We start from the raw sequence: 14,256 nt of genomic DNA on the forward strand, positions 1-14,256 counted from the left end.
TGTTCTCACAACCCATAAACACGTTGTAAGAGACAATGTTATGAAACCATGAAACCCGTTTTGTGGCACCGGAATTTCTAACAAATACAAGGTCTCTAGGAAGTGGATGTCTCTGGATCAGTCAACTTCTGTGCATCCCAAATGGCACCAAAGCAGTGCACTATGTAGGGCATAGTGTGTAATTTGGGGGACAAGCCTCGACTCCAAGCTGGAGGTCAAAGTACATGCTGTTGGGTAAAGTGCCTTGTCAGGGACAGGATTATACAACTCCACAAATTGGAACCCCTTGCTATTTCTATGCTGTGTGTCCACAGGCAAGTTAAACTACTATTCTCAACTTCACAATAAATAATACAGCATGCCTGTAAAAAAAAGAAATTGCTGAATCATGAGTATGATTTTACTTATTTCTCACTTTATTACATCTTAAAAAACAAATAGAAGAAACCAGAGTGAAACGTGTCTGCAAAACAATAAGTTAAACAGGAGGGGATTCTGTGACTACACACGGTAAGCATTTAAAAAGGACAGAGGTGTGAAGGCAGAGTGACTAGTTATGTTTGTTAAACAGACATGAAACAAATATGTACAATTACAACTTAAAACACCAAAATCATTTCACATAATTTACAAACTACTGTCCTAGTTGGCATTCCAGTAGCTAAACGTTAGGGTCATGGTGGATATTGAATAACAAGCACTATGAGATTGAGTTAAAATACAATTAAAACTTTTTTTTATTTTTAAGAATCCAATATTTGACAAATAGCACTTTTCATCCAACTACTGTTTGCCGTCCCTCAGGCTGCATGATTCTGTACAGGTCCAAAAATGGAAGTGGTCATCCTAATTCATCCTACAATTTCAGGGGAAGAGACTGTTGCAAGCATGAATATTTTTGTCATTTCCAAAAGCACATAAATGCCCTCCCTGGACATGTAGAAGTCTGATTAATTCAGTGGACTTGGCTGTGACATACATATATATATATATCAAACAAGAAAACAATTTACACTTTCAAATACAGTCTCTCAGCCAACAAGCACTGTCTGTTTCTACAAAATGTGCCAAAGAACCTAAATAGAATGATTGTTCCCGCATGATCCAAGATTCACGGGCTAGATCCTAGAGTCAATGTTTTCCATGTCCTTGTCTTGGGTCTCTACTCCCCACAGCTTTTTAAAAGCTGCAACAGTGGAGATACAAAAGGCTATCTCTTGTGGTACTGGAATGTACTTCACCAGCTGTAATAAAGCTGGTGCTCTTTAACTGTAGCAACCGTGTGAGAAGCAGTAAAAGTTAAATTCCATTCTCAGTCAGGTGCTTGACCCTAACTCCATTAACTGCATTTTAGTCAGCATGGTTAAAAATAGAAAACCACCCCCAGATGTGAGATGTCATTCTGTTGAATATTGCTTATGTTCCAACAAGATCTAAAAGTGCTATTGACAAAGAAAAGCCCTCCATTTTTTTGTACTCAGCAGGAGTAAAAATGTAAAGTCTGTCAGAAAAATGAATAGCATGCTGTACATTATGTGTGAAAGAGCTAGAGAGAGACTAGAAACCTCTCGACACCACTCTAAACTGACATGATCTTTTCCGGCGACAGCTTGGACATGTAGTGCATTGGATTGGAAAACCTTGCTACCTGCTGGGAGCTGTGGATAAGACTGAGGGGGGGGGGGGGTCTGATCAGCTCAGACCAGTTCAACCTTGGAGTTGGGGTAGACGGCGACCACATCATATCCCTCAGGAGGCTGGACACGGGCCATGGCGTGGGTCTCACAGTACAGGTTCTCCTCAATGAAGAAGTAGCCCCTCTGCTTCAGGTTCAGGCCGCAGTCATCACACATGAAGCACTCTGTGTGGTACAGTTTGTCTCTGGCCTTCACGATGGTGCCCCTATAAAGACCATGTTATTAGTCAATCAATCAAATGCATTTCATAAAGCCCTTTTTACATCAGCAGTTGTCACAAAGTGCATACGTTAGTAAAATGTTAAAGAATTTATATAATTATTGAGAAGCAATTAAGAGCTATTTGAATATCATACATTTTCTTAAGTACATCCCTGTTTATTCAAGTTACAAGTATCCATTCATGGACGTGAGCATTTGCATAACCAATAAGGACTAAATAGCTTCAAAAACAGCCATAACTTTGGTTGAATCTGAATGTCCCTTGTATCCAGCCCTTTATCCTACCTGCTACTGCTATAAAAGTAGGTTCATTCTTTAGTGCCCTGCCTAAAACCCAGTGTAAACGCTCTATACAACAGATCCATTGTGCTAAGCCTCCACAACAGTCTTGTTCAAATGACATCACTGTTTATCCATGGTGCTTGAGCAGTGTGGGGATTACCAGCACATCTGGGTTCCTGAGGAGGAGAGGGTGTGGTGCAGAGGTTGAATTATTAAAAAAGTGATATATGAACATCTTATAAGCTTGGACCTGTTGGAGCAGGACTAAACTGTGTCACAAATGGCACCCTATCCCCTATGTAGTCTCTGGTCAAAAGTAGCACACCATAGGCCTAGAGGGAAAAAGGTGCAATTTGGGGACGCACACCTAGTCTACAGTATCGCTGTCATCTTTTCGGTTTTATAATGACTCACACTATGCCGTTGCCACAGCGCGTGCACTGGGGGAGTTTCTGTAGGCCAGGCATGGGGCCCATGGGGCCAGGAATGGGGCTGCCCAATTTAGGGACTGGGGATTGAACTGGGGACCTTAGGCTTCTCACTCCAGACCTGTCAGTGGGGGACACACCTGTGGACAAAGAAAACACCTCAGTTAAGACCAGCAGAGTTCCAGGTACTGTACGAGGTTACGGGGTGAAGGTGAGGTTACGGGGTGAAGGTTATGTTCCAGTTAATGTATGAGGTTACGGGGTGAAGGTAATGTTCCAGTTAATGTATGAGGTTACAGGGTGAAGGTAATGTTCCAGTTAATGTATGAGGTTACAGGGTGAAGGTAATGTTCCAGGTAATGTATGAGGTTACGGGGTGAAGGTAATGTATGAGACTACAGTGTGAAGGTCATGTTCCAGTTAATGCATGAGGCTACGGGGTGAAGGTAATGTTCCAGTTAATGTATGAGGTTACAGGGTGAAGGTAATTAAGGTAATGTTCCAGGTAATGTATGAGGTTACGGGGTGAAGGTAATGCATGAGGCTGCAGGGTGAAGGTAATGTTCCAGGTCATGTATAAGGCTACGTGGTCCCGTGTGGCTCAGTTGGTAGAGCATGGTGTTTGCAACACCAGGGTTGTGGGTTCGATTCCCACGGGGGACCAGTACAGGGAGAAAAAAAAAAAATAATAATAATAATAATTGAAATGTATGCATTCACTACTGTAAGTCGCTCTGGATAAGAGCGTCTGCTAAATGACTAAAACGTAAAAAATGTGAAGTTTCACCTAGGACCAGCCCCTCCCCTGATCCTAACCTTGACTATTAGTTGGGGAAAATGACAAATTTACCCATGATCAGTCTAGGGGCAACTTCACCCTATACCAGTATGAGCTCAGAAAGCAGTGATCAGCCCTGAGTGAAAAGATGGCGAAGAATTAAGGGTGTTCACACTTGGCTCAGGGAGACACCAAGGTCAGCTCCCATCCACCACAGAGACATCACTCCTCAGCTACCACTTCCCTCCCTTTGCGTGTTACCCTCAGAGGGCATGGCAGGGGTACAGGCACAGGGCCAGAGCGGCACTCACACTGCTAGCCTCTACTTCTTTCTTCCCCATCTCTTAATTTGCTCGCTCTGTACCCCTCTCTCCACCCATCTCTACCTGTGCTCCACCTACCAGGGATGCCAGGACCTGTCACACAGCAAGAACACATCAAATAGGAGATGAAATAAGCAGTTGCCTGGCAGAGCAAACATTCCACATTAAGGAGCAGACCATCACACCAGAGTGCTACAATCACACTCTCCCTGAACCACGGAGTGATGAGGTGCCAACATGCCCCTGGCATGGCCTACCCACCATACTGGTGAAGTACCTGGTACTTGACAAAGACGTTTCCGTCACTCTACTAATGCTCTGTGACTGAGGTTTGAGTAATAACCGGGTCTGATTTTGCCGTAATAATTGGTCTATTACAAGTGAGAGGGAGGTTTAATCATAGGACTTGTACAGAGCCACTAAGCAGCGCTAGCGTCATTTGACAGATACACTTCATGTCTCAGCTGCCCCCGTGACACTCCCATCCATAAACTCCATAGGAGAGGGCGTAACATACAGATGGTAGGATCTTCATTTGATCACTCTTTTGTTACTGAGAATACTCCTGCACCACAGGAAATGCAGATGAGCGTTGTGATTTACATAAATTCACTAAAAACCCACACTAACAGTGTTATATTAACAGTATGGCAGTTTACATAGGAGGAGGCTAACCACTGATCAAGCAACATTATGGACTAAACGTTCAAATCCTGTTGCATGAGGATTATTTTGCTGTGACAATATAGGTCAAATTAAGATACTATATCTGTAGGAATGACATCTACTAAGAAGTCTTTATGAATAAAGTTCATAGCCTGTTTTCCCCCCAACTTGTAGACCTGGTGCCTGGAGTTTCCACTTATTTATCTTAGTTATTAGAGCAGCTTTTTATAAACCAGATCGTGGCTACCCGCAGTGGCTAATGGGAGTAACATTCCTAGATAAACAAAATAAAACATTATGTAACCCAGTCTATATTTCTTAGTTTTAACAACCTCAAAAGGGTTACACTCCTACACAGGGGGTTGGCAGAGACTTCAGAGTTGACTTGCTTATTTTTCAACTACAGGCGGTACAGTGTGTGTCACATCTGCATCCTCAAAAGTAAAGTAAATATATGATCGCTTCCCTCCTATGTCTGTCTGACTATTATATGTCACTATAAAGTGGTGGATTTCTCAGTGATTGGTATAGCCAGGGAGTTCACTCTAATAATAAACAGAATCCGTCATGCCATCGTCTCCACCCACCACCCTGTCTGACACCACAGATAAGATCAGAGCCTGTTGGGCTCAAGCATAACAGACCAACTCGTTTGCTCTCCCTTGAAATCCCAGGGATGCCAATATTTTCAAAACCGGAACGTTTTATTTTAAAAAGGATGAGGATGACAATATCACACGCAGTCAAACGCTGAGCTGGAAAAGAGAATAAAATCCTTCAGAACAAAGCAAGGATTTCCAGACCGAGAGCAACAAACACAGAGCTTCAAGGTGTGTCAGCATCTTACCAAAAGCTTAACCCAGTGTCAATGACGCCTTTTGTGGTTGTGGAAAAAAATATATATATTTAAACCCTGCTGCAGGTGAATCGTCCTGGTGCCATTTAATCAGATTCTGTTGAAACCATTGACTTCTCTCTTCCCTAATCTCCTGTAACACCTGCAAGTGATTAGCGACAAATTCAAAGAATAACAAGGCCTGCAGTTCATCCAAAACCTTCTCAGGGAGCTCCGATAGACAGCATGCCAGGTTCCTAGGGATTATCTGGTCTGTTTGGGTTCTCCTTGAGGAGCTAGGGCCTGGCCATGATGGAAGAGGCTGATCCTAAAACATCACATGACTCCTAAGGACTTCAGAGAGCCTAGGCCTACTTCTTAGAATGTGAACAGTTCAAAAGACACATCAGGAAGTCATATTTCTCAGGTTGTTTTGCAATAAACTTCACAGTCCTGTGTCTGGAAATAAATCACACGCTACACTTCCAACGGAAACTATTTAGCTCAAATATACAAACATATCTAAATGTACATAAACAATCATGAGTATACAGAATATGGACACATACTGTACCAGTCAAAAATCTGGATACACCTACTCATTGAAGGGTTTTTCTTTATTTTTACTATTTTCTACATTGCAGAATAGTGAAGACATCAAAACTATGAAATAACACATATGGAATCATGTAGTAACCAAAAAAAGTGTTAAACAAAATCAGAATTGTATATTTGAGTAGCCACCCTTTGCCTTGATGATAGCTTTGCACACTTGGTATTCCATCAACCAGCTTCATGAGGTAGTCACCTGGAATTCATTTCAATTAACAGGTGTGCCTTGTTAAAAGTTAAATAGTGGAATTTCTTTCCTTCTTAATGCGTTTGAGCCAATCAGTTGTGACAAGGTTGGGGTTGTATACAGAAGATAGTCCTCTTTGGCAAAATACCAAGTCCATATTATGGCAAGAACAGCTCAAATAAGCAATGAGAAATGACAGCCCACTTTAAGACATGAATGTCAGTCAATGCAGAAAATGTCAAGAACTTTGAAAGGGTTTTCAAGTGCAGTCTTAAAAAAACACCAAGTGCTATGATGAAACTGGCTCTCATTAGGACCGCCACAGGAAAGGAAGACCCAGAGTTACCTCTGCTTCAGAGGATAAGTTCAATAGAGTTAACTGCACCTCAGATTGCAGCCCAAATAAATGCTTCAGAGTTCAAGGAACAGACACAACAACTGTTCAGAGGAGACTGTGTGAATCAGGCCTTCATGGTCGAATTGCTGCAAAGAAACCACTACTAAAAGACAACAAAAAGAAGAGATTTGCTTGGGCCAAGAAACACGAGCAATGGACATTAGACCGGTGGAAATCAGTCCTTTGGTCTGATGAGATATTTGGTTCCAAACGCCATGTCTTTGTGAGAAGCAGAATAGGTGAACGGATGATCTCCGCATGTGTGGTTGCCACAGTGAAGCATGGAGGTGGTGGTGTTGGGTGCTTTGCTAGTGACACCGTCTGTGATTTACCGTAAATTCCGGACTATAAGCTGCAACTTTTTTCCCAGGCTTTGAACCTCGCGGCTTAAACAATGACGCGGCTAATATATGGATTTTTCACACTTTCCATTTTTTACCCCCCAAAAAACACATTCTGTGACGTGCTCAGTTTTTTGGCGGTATGAAGCTTTCATTAGACCAATGAAATTGCCGAACGGGTTAAGGTCAAACAACTTTTTTGTTTACTGTTTAGATTAAATCGAGCGCTCTCAAACTTCCCATCATTCTGATTACGGTAGTCATTTTGTCACCCTCATCATGGCAAAGACACAGAGAAATGCATATGATGCAGCTTTCAAGTTGAAGGCGATTGATCTGGCTGTTGGAAAAGGAAATAGAGCTGCTGCACGGGAGCTTGGTCTTAATGAGTTGATGATAAGACGTTGGAAACAGCAGCGTGAGGTATTGACTCAGTGCAAAAAGACAACTAAAGCTTACTGCTAATTTTGAATTTTTTTGTGTGTTTCGTTAAAGCCTATTTATTTTGTTACAAGCCGTGTTTCGTTAAAGCCTATTTATTTTTGTTACAAGCCGTGTTTCGTTAAAGCCTGTGTAAAGTTCATTTGTTTCAATGTACCGGTAGGCACCTGCGGCTTATAGACATGTGCGGCTTATTTATGTTCAAAATAATATATATTTTTTTTATTCAGTGGGTGCGGCTTATATTCAGGTGCGCTTAATAGTCCGGAAATTACGGTATTTAGAATTCAAGGCACACTTAACCAGCATGGCTACCACAGCATTCTGCAGCGATACGCCATCCCATCGGGTGTGCGCTTAGTCCCATTATCATTTGTTTTTCCAACAGGACAATGACCCAAAATACACCTCCAGGCTGTGAAAAGGCTATTTGACCAAGAAGGAGAGTTATGGAGTGCTGCAGCAGATGACCTGGCCTCCACAATCAGCCAACCTCAACCCAATTGAGATGGTTTGGGATGAGTTGGACGGCAGAGTGACGGAAAAGCAGCCAACAAATGCTCAGCATTTGTGGGAACTCCTTCAAGACTGAAAAGCATTCCAGGTAGAGCTGGTTGAGAGAATGCCAAGAGGGTGCAAAGCTGTCATCAAGGCAAAGGGTGACTACTTTGAAAAATCTCAAATGTATTTTTATTTGTTTGACACTTTGGTTACTACATGATTCCATAGTTTTGATGTCGTCACTATTATTCTACAATGTAGAAAATAGTACAAATAAAGAAGGCATTTATAAATAAATAAACTGTAGGGTGAATGACATATACAAACCACTAAATAAATGGACAGTCATATAGAGCCACAAATGAGGGTACCTCCATCCTCTGCCTCCAGTATGCCCTGTAGGTATTTGAAGGAGCCGGACTGTTTGGGTGCAGAGGCTGGCTCCTCTGGGTCCTGCAGCATCTTGTACACGTCTGACTCTGTGGTGACTTCAAAACTAGGACCGTTCCCATTACGTCCCAGAGGAGAATGCGTCGGAGGCTCAGGGCTGAAAGAGATAAATTAAGTCCTTTTTAGTCTGAATTCAGTGTGATCAACAGCTTCTATGACTGAAATGTCTCCACTAAATGTTGCATTGTCTTTAGATTTAATTTGTAAATGCTGTGACATGACTTATTTTTAGGGTAAAAAGAAAATGCAGTTTACCAAAGTAAAAATCCCAGAAGATACTGTAACATTAACAAGTTATCCAACCCTTCATATGTGGTCCTCACATTGACATGGTGAATATACCAGGATATCTTGAAACTACTGCAGAGGTTTTCCACTCCTCCGTGGCCACCATGCCTCACCTGTGTGGGGAGCTCAGGCTCAGGCTGCCCATTTGTTTTGGCAAGACCCGGTCTCTGTCTCCATTGCTGCCATTGTTGTGTGCGTACAGGCCGGCTGGGTTGTTGTACTGCATGTTGTTGAGGTGCGGCGGCTCGGAAATGTAGGAGGGTTTTCGGCTGTATCCACTGCCGTTGTGACCGCTGCTGTAACCACTGATGTATCCACCGGTGATTGGTCCAGTGCTGATTGGTCGGAAATTCTGGAGAAGGAAAGAACAGAGGAGCCATTAAGAAAGGTATGGTTGTTTCCAATGCACTTCTATATCTGTCATAGTCTGCTTGTTCGTTACCTAAGATTATTTATGGGAACATGAATTACATAATCTCCAAGGCATGAAGGTGACTGTTGGCACAGAGGTCAAAACACTTAGCAAGGACCTGCACAAACTATACAATGACGTAACGTTTACTTCTGCAGACAGACTTCTACAAACTACAGTGATAATCTACAGTGTAGTGGGTGCTACATGTGTGTTCATCTCTCCAAGCTACAGATTGCAATCTTTTGTTGATGTTATCACTTTTCTAACGGTTGATTTTAGTGGCATGACTGTCAAACAAAAGACAGTGACTTAATGGCTGTTGTAGGGGGCACACAATCATAAATCTGTAAATATGACAAATGCAGTGACTTGTTTAAATGGTTGTGCAAGACATAGTTGTCATCCCACACAGCCAGTCAGACCGTTGAGTAATGCATGCGAGTGTGTTGACATTTACATTTTAGTCATTTTAGCAGACACTCTTATCCAGAGCGACTTACAGTAGTGAATGCATACATTTCATACATTTTTTTCCCCCGTACTGGTTGGCCCCAGGAAACAGAGGTTCAGACTCAAGGCAGGCTGCCTGTCTTGTCATCTCAGCAGATGTGGCCTGGTCCTTGTTCCCTGGCTGGCCCGGACCTTCCACGCACGGGCCATTTCTAAATCGCCTCTCTGCCGAGCCAAGGACACCATACCCAAACAGTGTTTCAAAACCTGGGATGGCGCCATATAGCCAGCCCTCTCCCCAGCCCAGACAAGTAGCCCCTAGAGGGGGTGACAAGGAGAGGACCACCAGAGCAGAGGGTGACAAGGAGAGGACCACCAGAGCAGAGGGTGACAAGGAGAGGACTACCAGAGCAGAGGGTGACAAGGAGAGGACTACCAGAGCAGAGGGTGAGTGTCCGAGCCAGCAGTCCAACCCGTCCGCCACCGCCCCCCCAACCCCTCCTCCAACCCCTCCCTCGTCCTCCAACCCCTCCCCCTCTCATTCTAATGATAACCGTCAGTAATTGTATCAGGAAGCCTTCATTTTCTGGTGTTGGCAACAAAGTACAAGAGGGGGAGAAAAATAATAAGAGTGCATTGTATTACGAAGTGTTCCTGCAGTGACATGACAGTAAACTTGGCCTTTTACGACTTCTTTAATCTGTGTAAACATGACGTGTGGATGGATTCCAGCGCCTCCCTCAGACAGTTACAATAGAAGCCACAGGGCCCTGAGCGAGCTCACCAAGAGGGAAAAGCGACAAGGCTGCTGAAATGCTTGGCAAACACTTTGGCTACACCAAACCATCATGAGTATGAGTGCAGATAACTTCAGTGATTATTTACTGTATTCAAGCATGGTAAATGAACAAACATGTTTGGATGTTGCCTGTTTAGTGGCAATTTTCACATTAACCGATGGAGCTAGAGAGACCGAGAGAGTAAAGTCTGCTTCAAATCCCTGGCACACACGTTTATGTCTGTTGAATGCCGAGACCACTCTAGTTGGAAGACTTCACTTTTTTCTGCATAATATGCAGATCTATGGCCTCGTGTCTGCAGCAAAAAGCTATGAGTGGATGGCAGATTTGTAAAAAGGCAGCACATCTGGTGCATAGCTTTTAAAAGTGCCAGGTTGATAACATTTAGGACCTGTAAGTGCTTTTAAGTTGCTCTTAGGTATGGAAGTTACCATTACTTTCATTAAATAAATCACAGTAAGCAGACTGTCCCATTAAACTGATTTATCGTACCTACACCGGTCTGTAATGGGGATTTTAAAACGGCACATAAAATAGTTAATGGAGATCGTGCCAACTGGTGACACTCCTTCCACGGAGTGTGTGCTTTGTTAAATCATATCTAAAAATCACCTAGTAACCTTATCTTGTTGTTTAAACCAACGCAATCAAAACTAATGTTGCTATAGTACTACCAGGCACTCTTTGAGTCTCTAAAAAACAGTTCAGTTCCTACATGGGAAAAACTGAAATCCCCCTTTCTTCAACCCTTGACTCCAGCTCAGAAACACTGGAGAGAGAAAGCAGCAAGTATTTATGAGAAGCAGTTCTGTCTGCTCAGAAATTCTGACAGTCACCAGATTTCACTGACCTGTTTTACAATAGTGACTAAGCATGGCCCTTGGTTCTGGGTGACTGGCTACTGAGCCTGTGTGACTAGGCGGGGGGGGGGGGGGGGGGGGGTTTATGCCTTTCAGACTGGGGACCGTTTAGACAGACCCACAGGACTCCTGGGAGAGAAGAAAAAAAAAACAGCCTGACAACGCTACATGTATTATAGTAATAAGGGCTCAGAAAGGAGGGGGGGGCGAAATATTTACTGTTGTTACCCAAGTCGACACACTGCAGAATTTGGTCAGGGCGAGGTATAGAGCAGGAAGAGGACCCTTATTCAAATCATATGCCTGCTTAACAGTTTTCCCCTCATACTACACCTCCCCATGGTAATTATGCTTTTCACATAACGCTCTGCATTGCTAAGCAAACACAAACGAGCTCTTTATTATCCCTTTTCCTATCCCAGAGGCAGGCACAGGGGCAGTGTGTCCAGGGCTGGCTGGAGGCAGGCAGCCTGTTAGACAGACAAACAACGGGCTAGCTAGCACTCAGTTCTCTGCTCTCCATGACCCCATCCGCTCCCCAGCACACTGACAGGGGGAGAGAGACCTCTTGGTCAACCCAAATACAGATTGACATTTCTGGGGATTACCAGCTGATTAGTTATTACTTCACCCATTACTGGAAACAAACAACTAAATGTGGGGTCACAAGTTTACGATCTGAAGGCCTGGATGAATGTGGTGCAGTGAATGTGAACTCTCAATAGCACTGTGTTGATTGGGTATTTTGGCAGTGGAAAACTGTCATAATTTAACATGTTTGACAGAGGTAGCGTATGTATGGAACAGCGCACTAAAGCCCTACAGAAAGATCCTATAAGTACATCACAATTAGACGGTATTGTCAGTTCTCAAATGCTAGGAGGGAGAATTCTCTCCCTCTTGCCAATGCGGCTGAGAATGGAACCATCGTGATGCGAGTTCCATCGTTTCCGCATTCTAAAAAGGTCCATACTTTCCAAGCCCACTGTAAAAGCCACAATTGTGATTCCAACGAGTGAGGGAATAATGCAGAGCAATTATTCCCTCACTGTAGACCACAGGCCTAAGTCCACATTTATTCTAGCAATACTGTCAAAATGAGTCATACTTTCTGGTAATCTTACAAAACTCTTGTCTGTTGAGTAAGACGAGTTCATGGAAATACTAAATTTTCCTCCCGTTTCCCCACAAATAGCTTTCGTTTCAAAGTTGTTCAGGCTCAGATCCAAAAATGCAGTCATTAAACTTTGAGAATCTCCCATGTTCTCCTTGTTCAAGGAAACACCACCGTGTCACTTCCTGCTAGCTAGAATTCCCAGATGCTAGTTTGGAATTTCCAATGACTTCAGCTGCTGGTAGGGAGTTCACGTGTGCTGTCTAATATGTCTGGAAAACAATCAGCATTGTTCGATGCCGGTAACCTCTTTCAAGGTATATTACACTAGCCTGGAGCAGGAAATATCCAGGGTCATTCATTTAGCCTAACTCAAGGGACCAACCAACCAACCATTTCCCTCCCCCTGAAGCAAATGAGCCAAAATGGTACTCACTTTGCTGTTTCTAGTTCAAATTTAACTCTATTAAAAGGAGACCACAGAGTCTTTCAGTAGAGAGTGGATACAAGGTTTCCAAACCTCCCTCTAACCTTTCCAGGAGATAGAGAGAGCAGCCTTCTCTGATTACAAACACAGAGGTACTGCTAGCATGCATGTCTGTTTATATACAAAGTTTGAGTTGATTGCTCCCCCTCGTTCAGGTCTGGTATTTCCTCGCATTAATCAAGACAAGACCTCAGCTCGTGTTGAGATGGTGAAATCCAAAAAGAGGTCCTAATCCCCATGACCCCTTCTCAGGAAAACTGCCAGTCTCCTTGGATTGCCTCAAGGCTGAAATGGAGTGGTCCTTCACCTTGTTTATCACTAGGCAGATTTATATCTTATTGCTACCATGCTTGCAAAAATAGTATATCAACCATGCACCCCAAGACCATTTGAAATATTTAGAGTTAGGATCAGTGGCTTGGACTTAGTAATGGATGTCACACATTAAAAAATAAAAATAAATAAATAAATCAGTATTTCTGAAGACAAATCCCCAAGAAAAAAAAACTAAATGTAAACTCAGGCTCAGCTACATATACAAAAACATCGCTGTCCCATTCACCTCCAGTGATATCTAATCAATGAAAGAATTTACTTGCTATGTATTGAAGCTCTCTTTCATTAAAAAACGTCCACCAGCCTGCCTACTGATGTGGAAGTCAATACATGCGTCGGTCTGCTGTATATAGTTTCAAGCTTCAATTGATGACCGATGCATTTCATTTCAGGCCTTTGTGTGACCATTCAGCCCAGTTGACAGGGATTGCCCCACTGAAGTGACATGGGAAAACGACCAACATGACAACCAACGCCCACAATAAAAGAGGAATGGTCATTTCTCAGATGTCCCAGCCACAATATGCACATTGTCTGCTCGTTCTGCCTCACACTCTCTGGTCAGTGTCGGAAAACTCTGCAAAGTTCAACGGCAACGGCTTGGCTTGCTTGAGTACGCATTTTGCAGATAATCGTTTTGAAACAAATTGAGGCCCTATTTCAATACTTTCCAACTGACAGAGGAACTCTAAATCATGTGAAAAACAGTAGTTTATCAGTAGATAATCTGTATAATCTTATGCATGTAAACAAGTGCAGCTCATACCTGTGGGGACTCAGACTCCAACGTAGCCATGAATGGACTGGTCTTGCCATCTTCAATAACAGTTGGAGACCAGACTTTGTCTTCAGACCTGAAAAACAATACCCAGGAAAGAGAGCTACGTTAGTCATTGTTTATCTATAAAAACACTCAGAGGCTTTTAAAGCGGTCATATCTGCTCCAATCGATGTGTTCACAGGTTATTTGCTCACAGCAGTCACTAAGAAGATGCTCTTAAAATGACATTTCTGGATATGATTGTTTGCGTGGAATAAAAGGGATGAAACTTGACACGTACACCATAACACAGTTAAGTTAGCAAAAAAAGATGACTTGAACTTTCATATTAAATACCACTAACCACAGCTGAATATAAGTGGCGTACGCCATGGGATGAGATTGTTCACTGCGCTCCAAAAAATTATTTCACACAGTAGCAAGTGGCATGCGTTTTTGTTTGGCAGGCATAACAGTGGCAGCTAAAGATGACCACATTCCAGTACACTAATGATAGTCATCTCTACAGCAGATCAGCAAAACTATGGCATAAACTCAGTACATCTTGTTATTAGATTAGCTCAAC

At 42.9% G+C, this 14,256-nt stretch overlaps 1 protein-coding gene across 1 annotated transcript in view; it reads right to left on the minus strand.

Annotated features, from left to right (window-relative positions):
* Positions 1-395: 395 nt before the first annotated feature.
* Positions 396-14,256, minus strand: part of pdli4 (PDZ and LIM domain protein 4) — a 38,463-nt gene continuing 24,602 nt past the window's right edge. The window contains 5 exon segments of the mRNA NM_001141910.1: positions 396-1,902; positions 2,616-2,769; positions 8,082-8,257; positions 8,562-8,800; positions 13,677-13,764. Coding sequence (NP_001135382.1) covers positions 1,698-1,902; positions 2,616-2,769; positions 8,082-8,257; positions 8,562-8,800; positions 13,677-13,764 — 862 coding nt within the window. The 3' untranslated portion in view covers positions 396-1,697.

Source organism: Salmo salar, chromosome 04, assembly GCF_965601325.2.
Source record: "Salmo salar chromosome 04, fSalSal1, whole genome shotgun sequence".
NCBI classification, from domain to species: Eukaryota; Metazoa; Chordata; class Actinopteri; order Salmoniformes; family Salmonidae; genus Salmo; species Salmo salar.